The following is a 20,783-nucleotide window of genomic DNA, read 5'->3' on the forward strand; positions in this document are numbered from 1 at the left end:
AAAATAAATATTTAAAGTGGTTTTACTATGCATAATTAAGAATTGAGTGTGTTCATAACTCATAGCCAAAAGCTACTGGTGTAATAAAAAGTAAACTAGTGTCTATTAGACTGCAAATTTGGACAGTTACATTGTAGCGGCTAGATTGCCACCAAGCCCCATTTTCAGAGCCATCAATACAAACTACATGTCCCAACATCCTCTGCACAATCCCAGCATTCTAATCGCATGGGTATTGTAAACGTACTTCCTGTTCTGTCACGAAGACTTCCGAGTTGAGAACCGTTCGGAAAGATGGCGCTCGCCAGGTTAGTACGGGAATTGAAAGGCGGTGAAGCGCGGTGTGGGACACTCTAAGGACCTATAAGGTGTTGCTATTAGTAATTGTAGTAAAGACTAAAGTGAGCGTTGCCGACTTCTAGCTTTAACGTCACCTACGGGCCGTGAGCTTCTGAAGAGGCTATGACTGCCCCCTGGAATCAATGCATAGTGTGTGTTTATGTGACAAACTCTTAGTTCCCTGGTGAGGTCTCCCTGTGATCACCACCAGAGTGACTTTCTAGTGGGAACTCAGAGCGTTCAGTATGAGTAATGCCCACTGTGATCACATCCCTGTATTGAACCATTAGTAATGGCCAGTATGATCACAACCCAGTATATACCCCTTAGTAATGTCCAATATGATCACAACCCAGTATATACCCCTTAGTAATGTCCAATATGATCACAACCCAGTATATACCCCTTAGTAATGTCCAATATGATCACAACCCAGTATATACCCCTTAGTAATGTCCAATATGATCACAACCCAGTATATACCCCTTAGTAGTATCCAATATGATCACAACCCAGTATATACCCCTTAGTAATGTCCAATATGATCACAACCCAGTATATACCCCTTAGTAATGTCCAATATGATCACAACCCAGTATATACCCCTTAGTAATGTCCAATATGATCACAACCCAGTATATACCCCTTAGTAGTATCCAATATGATCACAACCCAGTATATACCCCTTAGTAATATCCAATATGATCACAACCCAGTATATACCCCTTAGTAATGTCCAATATGATCACAACCCAGTATATACCCCTTAGTAATGTCCAATATGATCACAACCCAGTATATACCCCTTAGTAATGTCCAATATGATCACAACCCAGTATATACCCCTTAGTAATGTCCAATATGATCACAACCCAGTATATACCCCTTAGTAATGTCTAGTATGATCACAACCCAGTATATACCCCTTAGTAATGGTTAGTATGATCACAACCCGGTATAGATCCATTAGTAATGGTTAGTATGATCACAACCCGGTATAGATCCATTAGTAATGGTTAGTATGATCACAACCCGGTATAGATCCATTAGTAATGGTTAGTATGATCACAACCTGGTATAGATCCATTAGTAATGGTTAGTATGATCACAACCCGGTATAGATCCATTAGTAATGGTTAGTATGATCACAACCCGGTATAGATCCATTAGTAATGGTTAGTATGATCACAACCCGGTATAGATCCATTAGTAATGGTTAGTATGATCACAACCCGGTATAGATCCATTAGTAATGGTTAGTATGATCACAACCCGGTATAGATCCATTAGTAATGGTTAGTATGATCACAACCCGGTATAGATCCATTAGTAATGGTTAGTATGATCACAACCCGGTATAGATCCATTAGTAATGGTTAGTATGATCACAACCCGGTATAGATCCATTAGTAATGGTTAGTATGCTCACAACCCGGTATAGATCCATTAGTAATGGTTAGTATGATCACAACCCAGTATAGATCCATTAGTAATGGTTAGTATGATCACAACCCAGTATAGATCCATTAGTAATGGTTAGTATGATCACAACCCAGTATAGATCCATTAGTAATGGTTAGTATGATCACAACCCAGTATAGTCCCATTTGTAGTGGCTAGTATGATCACAATCCAGTATATACCCCATAGTAGTGGCCAGTATGATCACAACCCAGTATATACCCCATAGTAGTGGCCAGTATGATCACAACTCAGTATATACCCCATAGTAGTGGCCAGTATGATCACAACCCAGCATAGACCCATTAGAAGTGGCCAGTATGATCACAACCTAGTATAAAACCCCTATGAAATGGCGAGTATGATCACAACCCAGTATAGACCCCTTAGTAGTGGCCAGTATGATCGCAACCCAGTATAGACACCCAGAGTGACTTTCTAGTGGAAACTCGGAACACTCAGTATTAGTAATGCCCACTGTGATCACAATCCAGTATAGACCCATTAGTATTGGTCAGTATGATCACAATCTCGGTCTCTCTCGGGTAAACCTGACATTACCCACGCGACTGTGGGTAAAGCCCGATGTAACATGATAAATCTTCTCAGAGTACACAGTCATTACATCAAACATATATACGATGCACTGTAATTCACACATCTTCACTATATTTTTTGCCCCTGCCTGGGGGGTTTAAGGGTGGCGAACCTAATTCCCCAAGGTTCATTTGGGTGGTTGGATGCCAGAGGATCGACGGGGCATCTTCCTTGAACCCCCCAGGCAGAAGCAAAAAAACTAGTGTAGATGGGGGGAATTACATTACATCGGGCTTTACCCACAGCCGCTTGGGTAATGTCAGGTTTACCTGGGTAATCCTAGGATTACCCGGATTTCTGACTTCACCCGTAATATATATATATATATATATATATATATATATATATATATATACACACACACATACACACACACACACAGTGGTTATAAAAAGTCTACACACCCCTGTTAAAATGTCAGGTTTCTGTGATGTAAAAAAATGAGACAACGATAAATAATTTCAGAACTTTTTCCACCTTTTAATGTGACCTATAAACTGTACAACTCAATTGCAAAACAAACTGAAACTTCTAGGTGGAGGGATGTAAAAAAACCCAACTAAAATAATATGGTTGCTTAAGTGTGCACACCCTCTTATACCTGGGGATGTAGCTGTGTTTAGAATTGAGCAATCACACTCAAAATCATGTTAAATAGGAGTCAGTACACACCTGCCATCATTTTAAAATGCCTCTGATTAACCCCAAGTAAAGTTCAGCTGTTCTAGTAGGTCTTTCCTGACATTTTCTTAGTCGCAACCTACAGCAAAAGCCATGGTCTGCAGAGAGCTTCTAAAGCATCAGAGGGATCTCATTGTTAAAAGGTATCAGTCAGGAGAACGGTACAAAAGAATTCCCAAGGCATTAGATATACCATGGAACACAGTGCAGACAGTCATCATCAAGTGGAGAACATATGGCACAACAGTGACATTACCAAGAACTGGACGTCCCTCCAAAATTGATAAAAAGACGAGAAGAAAACTGGTCTGGGAGGCTGCCAAGAGGCCTACAGCACCATTAAAGGAGCTGCAGGAATATCTGGCAATTACTGGCTGTGTGGTGCATGTGACAACAATCACCCGTATTCTTCATATTTATGGGCTATGGGGTAGAGTGGCAAGACGGAAGCTTTTTCTTACAAAAAAAAACATCCAAGCCCAGCTAAATTTAGCAAAAACATATCTTAAGTCTCCCAAAAGCATGTCGCAAAAGGTGTTCTGGTTTGATGAAACCAAGATTAAAATTTTTGGCCATAATTCAAAAGATATGTTCGGCGCAAAAACAACACTGCTATAACCAAAAGAACACCATACCCACAGTGAAGCATTTTGGTGGCAGCATCATGCTTTGGGTCTGTTTTTCTTCAGCTGGAACTTGGGCCTTAGTCAAGGTAGAGAGAATTATGAACAGTTCCAAATACCAGACAATATTGGCACAAAACCTTCAGGCTTCTGCTAGAAAGCTGAACATGAAGAGGGACTTCCCATCTTTCAGCATGACAACGACCCAAAGCATACATCCAAATCAACAAAGGAATGGCTTCACCAGAAGAAGATTAAAGTTTTGGACAAGAGATGCTCTCACAATCGGACAGATTTGGAGTGTTTTTGCAAAGAAGAGTGGGCAAATCTTGCCAAGTCAAGATGTGCCATGCTGAAAAACTCATACCCAAAAAGACTGAGTGCTGTAATAAAATCAAAGGGTGCTTCAACAAAGTATTAGTTTAAGGGTGTGCACACTTATGCAACCATATTATTTTAGTTTTTTATTTCTACTTCCCTCCACCTAAAAGATTTTAGTTTGTTTTGCAATTGAGTTGTACAGTTTATAGGTCACATTAAAGGTGGAAAAAGTTCTGAAATGATTTATCTTTGTCTCAATATGGGTCATACAGTAAGTCAGCTCCGCTTTCAAGTAATTGACCATATCCCCCACCACAGAAGAGGGGGTAATAGGGAATTAAAATTTAAAACATAAAGAAGTATGGTGGATTAAAAGCCTAAATACACTACATCCATATGGTCTGAATAGAGACTATGATTTGTATTTGTTTTTATAATGGTTTTAAATGATGGAATATATTCTGGTACCACTAGAGGTCACTGTGTTGATGAAATTTATAAACCTGGATAGGTATGGGTTAAATCAATTAACATTGAAAATTGAAGCCTGATTGGTTCAGATACCCTTTTTAAAGTCTGTTTATTTGCTTTTAACTTATGCATGATTAAGGACCATGTAGGTCCGAAACGTCGCTTTTAAATGGTTGCTGTACCCCAAATAAAGATTTTTCACCTATAAAAGAAGATTTTTTGTATTGTGGTGCTGTTACCTTGTTTTCTACATGGACTGTATATGTTGGAGTTTGGCTGATACTCCTTGGTAACGAGCACACAGGTTGGAGAGAAATTTTACAAAACCTATGGTGCTGGACTCAACTCACTTACCATTTATTTTTATATATATATATATATATATATATATATATCTATCTTAAAAACAAAAGGGAACAGAATTATTATTATTTTTTTTTAAATTCTTTTAATGTTACAATGGGGTTGAAAACATTACATAGAAATTAGAAGCCAATGAAGGGTGTATGGGGAATAGTCCATGTAGCTGGAAACTGTTTGTAGAATAGTCAAGTCAAAATTGTACTCTTGTATTTCGACAATATACCACTTTACAGAAAAAAATAACTGAAACCAATGCCCCATAAGATATTTAATTAAAATATACCTATATTTATGCCTTCCTCCTTGCCTCTCATTATTCAAACTTACATTGATTACAGGGACATTAAACACCTTTTGCTTTGATTTAAAAACTTTGCTTGGCACACACACCCTAGACAGCCCAAAACGTTTTCTTCAAAATGCTGCAAAGTACAAATTAATAGCTGGTTTAGGTAGTTTGCAGCATTTTCAAGAATAGCTAGTTTACAGAATTCGTTTAGCATGGGACAAGCATAATTTTTACACAATAACAAGGGCTGTTTAATATTTAATTTACAATTCAGTCATAGAATACTAATGGTAAACTCTGTGTAGCCAAAAGCTGTAACTATAATCTATGTGTTCTAATTATAATATGATCCAATTTTCGTCTAATCATGTATATGTAAAATAACTTACAAATGCAGTTTTTACATGAAGCTCTGATATGAGCCCCCTCCTGCTCCCCCCCCGCGGTCAAATAATAAATCATTCTGAGCAGCATTAAACCAGTAAGCTTGTCGTTTGTCAGGCTTACTTCCAGGTCGGCCTTATACGCATGCGCAATATATCACACTTCTCCCAACACATTCCTCCAATCAGAAGCATTGCAAAACGGCACAGAATAGGCGCATGCATGTTAATGTTGCGCATGCATGGGGACACTCTTCACACTGTCACGGCAAAGTAAACAATGAATCGTTCATTCTAGAGTGATTCATTGTTTACTTGTGCCATTAAGGGCTAGATTTATCAAGCCCTTGCGGCAGCAAGTTCTCACAAGAACTTGCTTGCCGCGATTTATCAAGCAGTGGTCACCAGGCCGCTGCTTCCCTAACATCTTCGCCACATCTATTCTGGCGAAATTCAATCTCCTCGATCGAGTCCGACCGATGAGATTGACAGCTCCTGCCCGCGCGTGATTGGCTGTGCGCGGGCAGGGGGCGGGATTGCACGCGAGCGCAAAATTGCGCTCGTGTGCAATGTTAATTACCTGCGGGTAATTGCGCCCCGCCACAGGCGAGCTGATGCTTACAGGGGCGCGTATACGCGCCCCTGTACGCCTCAGGGTTTAATAAATCTAGCCCTAAGTGTCTCATAATGTTGTTTTAAAATAATATACGTATAACACTTTTGAACTACTTATTATTTCAATGAACTGGAATTTACATGTATATAAAACGTTACTTTAAAAAAAGGTATAAACAGTAATGCAGCTATGATTGTTACTTTATTTTATATGTGTGCATTACTGTATATACATTTTTGGCATATCATGCATCATCTAGAGCAGGGGGTGGGCAAGAGTTAGATTGCGGTCTACCAGTGGACCTCGAGTGAATTTTAATTAGATTCCTTTTTTTTAATTTTTTATTGAGGCTTAAAGGAAATACAATTTAAAGCGTAATTTGCTTCAGAAACAGAATTATAAACAAAGCCAAGGAGAATAATGGCTATACACAAAAACAACAAATGCTAGGTAACTTAGCCCCCCTTTTTTTTGTATTGTATAGAGAAGTTCCCCTCATAATTGCATGTAATTTGACACATATTACCCCAGGTAAACTCTAGCAGCCTCTCTAGGGCTGCTGAAACCATACAAAGGAACATATCTGGGGGCATGTAGGGGAAAGATATAAATGGGTATATAGGGCCACTCTTTGACCCTCAGGACTGTAGTTGTACAAAAAATTAGGGATCTGGGATAGGAGGGCCACATGTGGGCCCATTGTAATGATAATAATGGAACAATTACTGCATATGATTCTAAAAGAAACTAACAAACATGGGAGCAAGAAGTAGGCTATACTGTAGGCGCACAAGCTGGGTACATCGTTATCTATGAACACCTAGAACCAATATAGAGACCATTGTAAGTGCAGACAAACATATTCAAGGGTGTGTTTCATCGCCAAACCTAGAGTTGTACAGCTCTTAATATAGGGGATGGGATTGTTTAGTAAAAAGCATGGGCGGATATACTGTTGTGGGCGCTCATAGTTACAGAAACTGAGGTGAGCTATCTCGGCCGCGGGCAGCACACCAATCTACTAGTTTAAATTAAAGGGACAGTCTACTCCAAATTAAACTTTCATGATTCAGATAGGGCATGACATTTTAAACAACTTTCCAATTGACTTTTATCATTAAATTTGCTTTGTTCCCTTGGTGGTATTTTTCAAAAGCTTAACCTAGGTAGGCTCAAACTGATTTCTAAACCGTTGAAAACCGCCTCTTAGCTCAGAGCATTTTGAAAGTTTTTCACAGTTAGTACTAGTTCATGTGTGTCATATAGATAATATTGTGCTCACTCCTGAGGAGTTATTTAGGAGTCTGCACTGATTGGCTAAACTGCATGTCTGTCAAAAGAACTGAGATAAGGGGGCAGTCTGCAGAGGCTTAGATACAAGGTAATCACAGAGGTAAAAAGTATATAAATATAAATGTGTTGGTTATGCAAAACTGGGGAATTGGTAATAAAGGGATTATCTATCTTTTTAAACAATAAAAATTCTGGTGTAGACTGTCCCTTTTAAGATGACCAACTGACATTACATTGCGCCCTAACATCTTTATATGGCTGTAATAGGTCAAATGTACAGCAGGGTGCTACTCTAGATACATACCAGTATAAGGAATAAAGTCAGACCCCCACACAGTTTCTTACAATGCAGTTATAAAACTATACAGAGCTAAAGTGTGATGAGGTATACTAATGGGTAATATGTTGTTTTGGTAAGGTATAGTACTTTTGGATATTAGTATATTACTCCCATAGGCTGTAATAAGCTATTAGAAATATGAGATCAGGGCTAAAATCGTAACTATATTAAGGTAGCTATGGGTAGGAGTCATATTAGATGGTTAAAAATGACCTTAATCATAATGATATGGCTAATTAGTCCTAGAAATACAGTCAACAACTGGTATGTACATACACAGTTGGCATTTGTCTGATATAGATGGCAGCCTAAATTCTCGGGGACAAAATAAGAGTTGCTATATACAAGTATATCCTGGATAGATATTATCACCTAGAATGTCTGCTACTCATGGGATGGCTGACATAGAATAAGCAGTTATAAATTATATTAACCCTGTCTAAAGTGTCATCTGAGTAAAGAACACATAGAGGGCACGCATAACCTCATATCTGTGGAGACAAGAGGGAAAGGGAAGGTATGGGAAAAGAATGCAACAAAGGAAATAAACAAGTAAAACATAATCAGCGCTGGAGTCACAACATGGCTTCCATGTCAGAGCTTCAGAGGTCTGACTAAAAGTCTTCAAGCAGAAGTCCCAGTAAAGCACATATTGTCCCCCGTTTATTAAACCTTATACTGACAGCATAGAAGCCTTTACCCCACTCAGGACCTCTGCAATACAGAGATTTCTCTGTAGTCGTGTTCATATTTTGATGTCCCATTGATCAGCCGGTTTTCCTGATTCATAGGATAGTTCCATAAGACTGTCTGGGGAGATCGCTGTAGTCCTTTATAGATATCCAGCTGGAGCAAATAACAAGGTGGATGTTTCATCAAGTCATACTGTTCAGCTTGAGTCTGAGCAGATTTCAAAGTCCTCCGTCTGCTTTTCTCTGCTTTAAAATGTAGCATCAGACTGGCCAGGGTCTATCTTAAATTGCCACCCGTTGCTGGGTATACGATCATAACTCGCCGGGTGGTGCAGTTTCATGACAAGCCTCTTCTCTCCTCCTGGATCATTTGTCGCCATGTCTGATCTGCTTGTGGATTCCGGCTGCAAATCAATATGCTGCTGATCAGGTAGGTATGCCTCCTCCTTTTCGAAAGTGTCAGATGGCACTAGCGGCTGATGTTGATAAGGGTTCTCTTCTTCTTGTAGTTCCATCTGATGGATTAATGCGGGGTCTGGGTTCCCAGGCCTGCAGCCCCATGTTGTTTCAAGGTGGTTTGTTATGCGTAGATAGCAGTCGTGCAATAGTTTGTCTAAGGCCACCACCAAAGCTCTCTCTGCAGGTTCCATTATATAGGTAGAAATATAGAATTATAGCCTAAACTGGCTATTTTACCCAGGTGAACCGCTGAAGGTATTGCCGTTCCGGTACTTAGTAGCTGGAAGGATAGGCACCAATTGGGGTCATATTAGGCAGCTGCTTTAGCTCTGTCTGGAGCTGGTAAAATCCAGGCTTGATGGAGTCACTATCTGCTGATAACCAGCGGATTAGTCAGCGTGTCGTCTCAGCTAGAAAGTAAGTCAGCCATCTTGGCCGCCACCCGGAAGCGTCCCCTGGACCTCGAGTGAATTTTGAGGTGACCGCCTGGAAGATTTCAAAAGTCTGCATAATAAGAGAGAGATTTCTCACACATCTAGATTCTGAGTGAAGAGCCTCGCCGCCGTAGATGTATGAGAAATGTTTCTCTTATGCAGACTTTTGAAATCGGCTACGAGTCTATAATGGCGGTATGTGTACTTCAGCATGCGCGAGGTGGTTGTAGCTGAACTCGCTGCTCCAGCTTTGGTTACTGCCTGTCCCAAACTCTCCTACTTTTTGTCTCAAGAGCAGTCAGTCCATAGTACAGTGTCTTCATGCGCCAGGCTGAGATGCTGCTCAGTATCCCTGGGTTTGGCAGTTCCAGGTCCTGCTCTGTCTGATATTCTGCTGCTACTTTATAGTTCTGTCCTCCGTTACTTGTCACCAGGCTCTGCTGGGTAAATGGTCTGGTGTTTCTTTTTTCCCCAGGGTCTGTTACTCCCACTAAGGCTTTTTTACTTACTCTGTACCCGGCTTTGATGCTGTTCTCTGATACTTTCTCTGACACACTAAAATTAGCTATACTTTGTCCTAGTTTCTGCAGCATTCTGTCCCCAGAATTTGTTGTCACCAAATTGTGCAGGTCAGAGCTGTTGCTGCTATACCAGTCTCTGGTTGCTGTGTAGGCGGTATAGAGCCTGCCACTGTCACTGTCCCAACTATTTGCAGTAGCCTTTAGATAGTAGTGGACAGATGGAGAGCAGCAAACAGGAACTGCCTGCTAATCAACCTGACATGGCTTCCAGCTAATAAAATTACTTTGTAGAATGAGTCTGTCTATGATTAGCTGAAAATAGTTCATTGTCATCGTTGTATTTGAGCTGTGGGTTTCCATTGTATTCCAGGCTTGACTATTCTGTTAGCCCTAGACTCGAGCCATCTTGATTGTGAGACTACTTATTCATACGCAGGCACGGTCCCAGCATGACGTGTAAAGAGAGAGCTCTCGCAGGAAGCAAAGAGCACGGCTGATTTTAAAGATGTATTATTTGTGTAAAAAAATAACATTTTCAGCCAGCAGGTCCTATTTGAGGCAAAAATAAAATTTCTCTTGTAAGGTGTATCCAGTCCACGGATCATCCATTACTTGTGGGATTTTCTCATTCCCAACAGGAAGTTGCAAGAGGAAACCCACAGCAGAGCTGCAATATAGCTCCTCCCCTAACTGTCATAGCCAGTCATTCTCTTGCAACTCTCAACAAGCAAGGAGGTCGTAAGAGAGAGTGGTTAAATATAGCTAGTTTTATTTTCTTCAATCAAAAGTTTGTTATTTTTAAATAGTACCGGAGTTGTGCTATTTTATCTCAGGCAGTAAATAGAAGAAGAATCTGCCTGAGGTTTCTATGATCTTAGCAGGTTGTAACTAAGATCCATTGCTGTTCTCACATATGTCTGAGGGGATTACACAGATGAGGTAAAACGTCAGCGAGAGAATGGCGTGCAGTTTATTCTGCTATCAGGTATGTGCAATTATAATTTTTTCTAGAGATGGAAAACACTAGAAAATGCTGCTGAAACCAGATTAATGTAAGTTAAGCCTGAATACAGTGATTTAATAACGACTGGTATCATGCTTACTCCCAGGGGTAATACCCTTATGATATTTACAATATAAAACGTTTGCTGGCATGTTTAATCGTTTTTATATATACTTTGGTGATAAAACTTTATTGGGGCCTAGTTTTTTCCACATGGCTGGCTTAAATTTTGCCTAGAAACAGTTTCCTGAGGCTTTCCACTGTGTTACTATGAGTGGGAGGGGCCTATTTTAACGTTTTTTTTGTGCAATTAAAATTACAAACTAAGACATCCAGATTCCCTCAAAGGCCCTCTGAATGCTATAGGACATCTCTAAAGGGACCAAAGGCTTTCCAAAGTAGTTTATTGGGGAAGGTAGGGCTACAGCTTGCTGTGGCAGTTGGTTGTGACTGTTAAAAAATGTCTATTTCGTTTTTTTGAACTAAGGGGTTAATCATCCATTTGCAAGTGGGTGCAATGCTCTGCTAGTCTATTACATACACTGTAAAAATTTTGTTTGATTTACTGCATTTTTTCACTGTTTTTCACTGTTTTTCAAATTCTGACAAAATTTGTTTCTCTTAAAGGCACAGTACCATTTTTATATTTGCTTGTTAACTTGATTTAAAGTGTTTTCCAAGCTTGCTAGTCTCATTGCTAGTCTGTATAAACATGTCTGACATAGAAGAAACTCCTTGTTCATTATGTTTAAAAGCCATGGTGGAACCCCCTCTTAGAATGTGTACCAAATGTACTGATTTCATTTTAGGCAATAAAGATTATTTTCTGTCTTTTAAAAAATGTTATCACCAGAGGAATCTGACGAGGGGGAAGTTATGCCGACTAACTTTCCCCACGTGTCAGACCCTTTGACTCCCGCTTAAGGGACTCACGCTCAAATGGCGCCAAGTACATCTAGGGCGCCCATAGCGTTTACTTTACAAGACATGGCGGCAGTCATGGATAATACACTGTCAACGGTATTAGCCAGACTACCTGAACTTAGAGGTAAGCGAGATAGCTCTGGGGTGAGACAAAATGCAGAGCATACTGACGCTTTAAGAACCATGTCTGATACTGCCTCACAATATGCAGAAGCTGAGGAAAGAGAGCTTCAGTCAGTGGGTGATGTTAATGACTCAGGAAGATACCTGATTCTAATATTTCTACATTTAAGTTTAAGCTTGTACACCTCCGCGTGTTGCTTAGGGAGGTTTTAGCTGCTCTGAATGACTGTGATTCCATTGCAGTGCCAGAGAAATTGTGTAGACTGGATAAATACTTGCAGTTCTGGTGTGTACTGAGGTTTTCCAATACCTAAAAGGTTTACAAAAATTATTAATAAGGAATGGGATAGACCAGGTGTGCCGTTCTCTTCCCCTTCTATTTTTAGAAAAATGTTTCCAATAGACGCCACCACACGGGACTTATGGAAGACAGTCCCTAAGGTGGAGGGAGCAGTTTCTACTCTAGCAAAGCGTACTACTATCCCTGTCGAGGACAGTTGTGCTTTTTTAGATCCAATGGATAAAAAATTAGGTTACCTTAAGAAAATATTTATTCAACAAGGTTTTATCCTACAGCCCCTTGCATGCATTGCCCCTGTCACTGCTGCTGCGGCGTACTGGTTTGAGTCTCTGGAAGAGGCTTTATAGGTAGCGACTCCATTGGATGACATACTTGGCAAACTTAGAGCACTTAAGCTAGCCAATTCTTTTATTTCTGATGCCATTTTTCATTTGACCAAACTAACGGCTAAGAATTCTGGTTTTGCTATACAGGCGCGCAGAGCGCTATGGCTTAAATCATGGTCAGCTGACGTGACTTCAAAATCTAAGCTACTTAACACTCCCTTCAAGGGGCAGACCCTATTCGGGCCTGGTTTGAAGGAGATTATTGCTGATATCACTGGAGGAAAAAGTCATGCCCTTCCTCAGGACAGGTCCAAATCTAGGGCCAAACAGTCTAATTTTCGTGCCTTTCAAAACTTCAAGGCAGGTGCGGCATCAACTTCCTCTAATAATAAACAAGAGGGAACTTTTGCTCAATCTAAGACGGTCTGGAGACCAAACCAGACATGGAAAAAAGGTAAGCAGGTCAAAAAAGCCTGCTGCTGCCTCTAAGACAGCATGAAGGGACGGCTCCCTATCCGGTAACGCATCTAGTAGGGGGCAGACTTTCACTCTTCGCCCAGGCGTGGGCAAGAGATGTTCAGGATCCCTGGGCGTTGGAAACTATATCCCAGGGATATCTTCTGGACTTCAAAGCTTCCCCCCCAAAAGGGAGATTTCACCTTTCACAATTATCTGCACACCAGATAAAGAGAGAGGCATTCTTACACTGTGTACGAGACCTCCTAGTTATGGCAGTGAACAGGAACAGGGTTTTTACTCAAATCTGTTTGTGGTTCTCAAAAAAGAGGGAACCTTCAGACCAATTTTGGATCTAAAGATCTTAAACAAATTCCTCAAAGTTCCTTCGTTCAAGATTGAAACTATTCGTACCATCCTACCACTGATCCAGGAGGGTCAATATATGACTACAGTGGATCTAAAGGATGCTTATCTTCACATTCTAATACACAAAGATCATCATCTGTTTCCAAGGTTTGCCTTTCAAGACAGGCATTACCAGTTGTAGCTCTTCCCTTTGGATTAGCTACAGCCCCAAGATTCTTTACAAAGGTTCTAGGGTCGCTTATGGCGGTCCTAAGGCCGCGGGGCATAGCAGTAGCCCCTTATTTAGACGACATCCTGATACAGGCGTCAAACTTCCAAATTGCCAAGTCTCATACGGACGTAGTACTGGCATTTATGAGGTCGCATGGGTGGAAAGTGAACGAGGAAAAGAGTTCTCTATCTCCACTCACAAGAGTTTCCTTTCTAGGGACTCTGATAGATTCTATAGAAATGAAAATTCACCTGACGGAGTCCAGGTTATCAAGGCTTCTAAATTCCTGCCGGTTTCTTCATTCCATTCCGCGCCCTTCGGTGGCTCAGTGTATGGAAGTAATCGGCTTAATGGTAGCTGCAACTATGCATGCTCAGTCAGTGGAGCGGGGATTACACAGATTTGTCCCCTCAACTGAATCTGGACCAAGAGACCAGGGATTATTTTCCCTGGTAGCTATCTCGGGTCCATCTGTCCAAAGGTATGACCTTTCGCAGGCCAGATTGGACAATTGTAACAACAAATGCCAGCCTTCTAGGTTGGGGTGCAGTCTCGAACTCCCTGAAGGCTCAGGGATTGTGGACTCAGGAGGAGTCTCTCCTTCCAATAAATATTCTGGAACTAAGAGCGATATTCAAGGCTCTTCAGGCTTGGCCTCAGTTAGCAACTCTGAGGTACATCAGATTTCAGTCGGACAACATCACGACTAGCTTACATCAACCATCAAGGGGGAACAAGAAGTTCCCTAGAGATGTTAGAAGTTCAAAAATAATTCGCTGGGCAGAGATTCACTCTTCCCACCTATCAGCTATCCGTATCCCAGGTGTAGAGCACTGGGAGGTGGATTTTCTAAGTCAGACTTTTCATCCTGGAGAGTGGGAACTCCATCCGGAGGTATTTGCACAACTGATTCATCATTGGGGCAAACCAGAACTGGATCTCATGGCGTCTCGCCAGAACGCCAAGCTTCCGTGTTACGGATCCAGGTCCAGGGATCCCAAGGCGACACTGATAGATGCTCTTGCAGCGCCCTGGTCTTTCAACCTGGCTTATGTGTTTCCACCGTTTCCTCTGCTCCCTCGACTGATTGCCAAGATCAAGCAGGAGAGAGCATCTGTGATTCTGATAGCACCTGCGTGGCCACGCAGGACCTGGTATGCAGATCTAGTGGCCATGTCATCCTTTCCACCATGGTCTCTGCCTCTGAGACAGGACCTTCTACTTCAGGGTCCTTCCAACCATCCAAATCTAATTTCTTTGTGGCTGACTGCCTAGAGATTGAACGCTTGATTTTATCAAAGCGTGGCTTCTCCGAGTCAGTTATTGATACCTTAATACGGGCACGAAAGCCTGTCACCAGGAAAATTTACCATAAGGTATGGCGTAGATATCTTTATTGGTGTGAATCCAAGGGTTACTCATGGAGTAAGGTCAGGATTCCTAGGATATTATCTTTTCTCCAAGAAGGTTTGGAAAAAGGATTGTCAGCTAGTTAAGCGTCTGGCAGATGTTCCAGACGTTCAGGCATTTTGTCAGGCTTTAGTTAGAATCAAGCCTGTGTTTAAACCGGTTGCTCCACCATGGAGCTTAAACTTGGTTCTTAAGGTTCTTCAAGAAGTTCCGTTTGAACCACTTCATTCCATAGATATCAAACTTTTATCTTGGAAAGTCCTTTTTTTGGTAGCTATTTCCTCGGCTCGTAGAGTCTCCGAGTTATCTGCCTTACAATGTGATTCTCCTTATCTGATTTTTCATACGGATAAGGTAGTCCTGCGTACCAAATCTGGGTTTTTACCTAAGGTGGTATCTAACAAGAATATCAATAAAGAGATTGTTGTTCCATCCTTGTGTTTCACAATCTGGACATGGTCCGTGCTTTAAAGTTTTTACTTACAAGCTACTAAAGATTTTCGTCAAACATCTGCTTGGTTTGTTGTCTTCTCTGGACAGAGGAGAGATCAAAAGGCTTCGGCAACCTCTCCTTTTTGGCTAAGAAGCATAATCCGCTTAGCCTATGAGACTGCTGGACAGCAGCCTCCTGAAAGGATTACAGCTCATTCCACTAGAGCTGTGGCTTCCACTTGGTCCTTTAAAAATGAGGCTTCTTTTGAACAGATTTGCAAGGCGGCGACTTGGTCTTCGCTTCATACGTTTTCAAAATTTTGCAAATTTGATACTTTTGCTTCTTCGGAGGCTATATTTGGGAGAGAGGTTTTACAGGCAGTGTTTCCTTCCATTTAAGTTCCTGCCTTGTCCCTCCCTTCATCCGTGTACTTTAGCTTTGGTATTGGTATCCCACAAGTAATGGATGATCCATGGACTGGATACACCTTACAAGAGAAAACACAATTTATGCTTACCTGATAAATTTATTTCTCTTGTGGTGTATCCAGTCCACGGCCCGCCCTGTCATTTTAAGGCAGGTAATTTTTAAATTTAAACTACAGTAACCACTGCACCCTATGGTTCCTCCTTTCTCGGCTTGTTTTCGGTCGAATGACTGGCTATGACAGTTAGGGGAGGAGCTATATTGCAGCTCTGCTGTGGGTTTCCTCTTGCAACTTCCTGTTGGGAATGAGAATATCCCACAAGTAATGGATGATCCGTGGACTGGATACACCACAAGAGAAATAAATTTATCAGGTAACCATAAATTGTGTTTTTTCAGCCAGCAGGTCCTATTTGTGACAAAATAAAATTTGCAGCCAGCGACTGGTGGGTTTTTTTTTTTTTTTTGTTAGGTGACCATGTCACTTGGAATAAAATTAGAGGTAGCCTTTGAATTACAAAAGTCTGCCCACCCCTGATCTAGAGCATTAGAGCCTTGCACATGCTATGAAAGAGCTGTGTCAGGAGCGCGCAGAGTGTCTGCGTTTAGAGTGGGTGGGACCGCTATGCACGTCCGTTCGGTGCTTGAAGTAACATTTTGTTGGGAGGAGCTAAGATGTGATATACAATCATTAGAAAGAATAAATATAAAACTAAAGTAAGTACAAAAAAAAATAGTTGATGCGCTTTACATGTTTAGATGTATGAAGAGTAATTACTCAATTGTACACGTGTGGTGTTTACCATCACTTTACATGTACTTAAAGGGATATTCCAGCCAAAATTGGAAATCACATGGGTGCATTTCGGTATTGAACAGAAGCATTTTTTAAATATGCATGTATTGGCAAAAAATGCTTCTAATAAGTTATAGCTGTTTCAAAATTGTATTTAAGTATGCACCGTGTACCAGCATTTTAATCAGCACTTGCTCAGAGAGCCTAAGGTGCTTGTGCCATCTGTTAATGACTCCATGTGTTAATTGCTGACATGATACAAGCCCCACTGATGCTCTGAGCAGCTGCATTATTTAAAATGTGGGTGCTGTGGCAATATCTAGCTATGCTTCACGTGCACGTGCAGAGAAAAATGTTAACACTAAAACAGTTATAACTTTTACTAAAAGCATTTTTGACAATACAAGTATATTGCAAATATGTTTCTATTCTATGTGCATTTAAATTTTTACCGTAATGTCCCTTTTAATTGCCTAGAAAGTGCATGCTGTGTGCATATCAATAAGTAGCTGTCTAAATAGCATCTCAGAGTAAAAAAAAAAAAAGCATAACCGCATTATATTGTAGTATAGCGCAGGGGTTAACAAATCTGTTTAAAATTTAGGAGCCAAACTTTGTTTTAGGAGCCAGTGGTATTTGTATATAGATGTATGTAGAGTAACTGAAAAAGTTAGGAGCCAGTGGTATTTGTATATAGATGTATGTAGAGTAACTGAAAAAGTTAGGAGCCAGTGGTATTTGTATATAGATGTATGTAGAGTAACTGAAAAAGTTAGGAGCCAGTGGTATTTGTATATAGATGTATGTTAGAGTAACTGAAAAAGTTAGGAGCCAGTGGTATTTGTATATAGATGTATGTAGAGTAACTGAAAAAGTTAGGAGCCAGTGGTATTTGTATATAGATGTATGTAGAGTAACTGAAAAAGTTAGGCACCAGTGGTATTTGTATATAGATGTATGTTAGAGTAACTGAAAAAGTTAGGAGCCAGTGGTATTTGTATATAGATGTATGTTAGAGTAACTGAAAAAGTTAGGCACCAGTGGTATTTGTATATAGATGTATGTAGAGTAACTGAAAAAGTTAGGAGCCAGTGGTATTTGTATATAGATGTATGTTAGAGTAACTGAAAAAGTTAGGAGCCAGTGGTATTTGTATATAGATGTATGTTAGAGTAACTGAAAAAGTTAGGAGCCAGTGGTATTTGTATATAGATGTATGTAGAGTAACTGAAAAAGTTAGGAGCCAGTGGTATTTGTATATAGATGTATGTAGAGTAACTGAAAAAGTTAGGCGCCAGTGGTATTTGTATATAGATGTATGTAGAGTAACTGAAAAAGTTAGGAGCCAGTGGTATTTGTATATAGATGTATGTAGAGTAACTAAAAAAGTTAGGAGCCAGTGGTATTTGTATATAGATGTATGTAGAGTAACTGAAAAAGTTAGGAGCCAGTGGTATTTGTATATAGATGTATGTTAGAGTAACTGAAAAAGTTAGGCGCCAGTGGTATTTGTATATAGATGTATGTAGAGTAACTGAAAAAGTTAGGAGCCAGTGGTATTTGTATATAGATGTATGTTAGAGTAACTGAAAAAGTTAGGCGCCAGTGGTATTTGTATATAGATGTATGTAGAGTAACTGAAAAAGTTAGGAGCCAGTGGTATTTGTATATAGATGTATGTTAGAGTAACTGAAAAAGTTAGGCGCCAGTGGTATTTGTATATAGATGTATGTAGAGTAACTGAAAAAGTTAGGAGCCAGTGGTATTTGTATATAGATGTATGTAGAGTAACTGAAAAAGTTAGGCGCCAGTGGCTTCCTGGGTTTGTCTAGTTTTGGTTTTACAGTACTTTTTGTCACTTTCTCAGAAGTATTCTGTATGTCGTTCTCTGGGATGAAATGAGTTCCTAACTGACATACCAGAAAAGCTTTTTTTAAAATGTATTTGTATTTGTAAAATAGTTGGCTGGTGAGTTATTTTCATGGTTTCATTGACTAGACTGATTACAATTATATGCAATAACTTATAACTATACTGAAAAGATAAGAACACAAAGCTCATCCCAGATTCAAGGTTAAATCGTTTATAGCTTTATTAGTGCACACAATCTATTGCACTTACAAGAGATTAAATGCCTTGTTAAAAAGTCTTGGTATACTTCTCATCCCAAATTCAGCTCCACATGAATCGGCAGGTAGCAACCTATGCTCCTCTTGTGTCTCTGTATGCCAGCTGTAAAACCGTATTAAAATGTTTTTTTAAAAAGTATTACACCAATTAAGTCTTTAAGTGCAGAGTATTTGTAGTTAAAGGTAGACCATCCTGTCATAACTATAACTTTATTTTCTGTTTAATGTTCATATTATTTAGAATCGCCAACCGTGGCGTTTTAGACTAAATCTGGGCACTGCCTATTAACCGTGTGCTTTTTTCTTATCAGTTTTTTGCCAGCTCCCACGCAGCTGTCACAAGATCAGCTGGAAGCTGAAGAGAAGATAAGAGCTCAGAAATCTCGACAGACAGCGTTGGTAGCATCACGGCGTGAACCACCTCTTTATGGGCATAGGAGTGGCTGGGTGGCCAGGTCACTTGAGGTTTGTATTTTATGCATATGTACCTATAAGTTGTTTTTTTTTGTGAGGTGAGAACCTTAAAGGGGACAAAAACTGAATAGTAACAGCACTTTATTAAGGTGTAATGTATTAACCCTTTAGTGACCACAGCACTTTTCAATTTTCTTACCGTGTGGGACCAGGGCTATTATTACATTTCTGCTGTGTGTGCGTTAAGCTGTAAATTTCCTCTTGCTCATTTACTGTACCCACACATTATATACCATTTTTCTCGCCATGAAATGGACTTTCTAAAGATACCATTATTTTCTTCATATATTATAATTTATTATAATTTTTTTTTTATAAAATATGATGGGGAAAAGAACACACTTTTTCTAACTTTGACCCCCAAAATCTGTTACACATCTACAACCACCAAAAAACACCCATGCTAAATAGTTTCTAAATGTTGCCCTCAGTTTAGAAATACCCAATGTTTACACGTTCTTTGCTTTTCTTTCTTAATATGAGGAGAGTCCAACTGCTTCATTCCTTACTTGTGGGAAATACTGAACCTGGCCACCAGGAGGAGGCAAAGACACCCCAGCCAAAGACTTGGCTACCTCCCCCCCTCCCCTCATCCCCCAGTCATTCTTTGCCTTTCGTCACAGGAGGTTGGCAGAGAAGTGTCAAAAGATATGGAGTAGTTCCTTATGGAGGGTATCTACCCTTCAGAATAGGGCTGGAGTTTTAAGTAGTAAGTTAGTTGGAGATGCAGGTAGTGTCTTTCTGCGAACCCATTCAGACTCGTATTAACAGCTCCTAAGCAATCAGTGTTGACGAGTTTCACTGCCTGCTTTTTTCACTCAAGTCCATGTCAGGAGCGATGCTACAAGACTGTCAAACTTGAGATGCTGTGTTCTGTTCCATGGCATAGATTCCGGTAAGATCATTTCATTATTTATACACATATGATAATGCAAGAAGTCAGGGTCACAGTGTGGCTCCTTTTATCTGTATGGAGTCAGGCTAAATATCTCCGGATGGGGATTATTGAACAGGGGGAATAATTTCACATAATGTACATATTGTGATTATGCTGTGACATGTGAGAGATGTGGCTCAGGCAGATGTTGGAACGTACAGGTTTAAGCTGCGTAGCCTTTTAGGTTTGGCGTGCTTTTAGCTATAGCAGGTTTGGCGCCCTTTTAGCTATAGCAGGAGCTGTCCTGCATGGCGCACGTGACCGGGTGTGGTCACGCTGATTCTTCCTGATTGTGCGGTTTTCAGGAGATAAAGGGGTTTCTCTCTTGGGCCTGGGTCATAGGAGGTGGTGAGTGCTCCAGCCATTGGTGGATATAAAAGTGCCATTTATCTTTTGTCTATTGTCCTTTTTTATAAGCGCAAGCTATGGAGGACTCTGATGCGTTAGAGGGTACTCCTTCTCTACCTAAATCTAATGCCTGTCTATATTGTGAGGAGGCCGCGGTGTACCCGTCTGCTCATTTATGTTCCACATGCCTTGATAAAGTAATTTTATCTAAGAAAGCTAATATGTTTAGTATTA

The 20,783-nt window shown here is 40.3% G+C and overlaps 1 protein-coding gene across 1 annotated transcript in view; it reads left to right on the plus strand.

The window, feature by feature from the left end:
* Positions 1-242: 242 nt before the first annotated feature.
* Positions 243-20,783, plus strand: part of SNW1 (SNW domain containing 1) — a 57,433-nt gene continuing 36,892 nt past the window's right edge. The window contains exons 1-2 of the mRNA XM_053697359.1: positions 243-308; positions 19,102-19,255. Of these exons, the coding sequence (XP_053553334.1) occupies positions 295-308; positions 19,102-19,255 (168 nt within the window). The 5' untranslated portion in view covers positions 243-294. The remainder of the gene's footprint in view (positions 309-19,101; positions 19,256-20,783) is intronic.

Source organism: Bombina bombina, chromosome 1, assembly GCF_027579735.1.
Source record: "Bombina bombina isolate aBomBom1 chromosome 1, aBomBom1.pri, whole genome shotgun sequence".
In the NCBI taxonomy this organism is placed as follows: domain Eukaryota; kingdom Metazoa; phylum Chordata; class Amphibia; order Anura; family Bombinatoridae; genus Bombina; species Bombina bombina.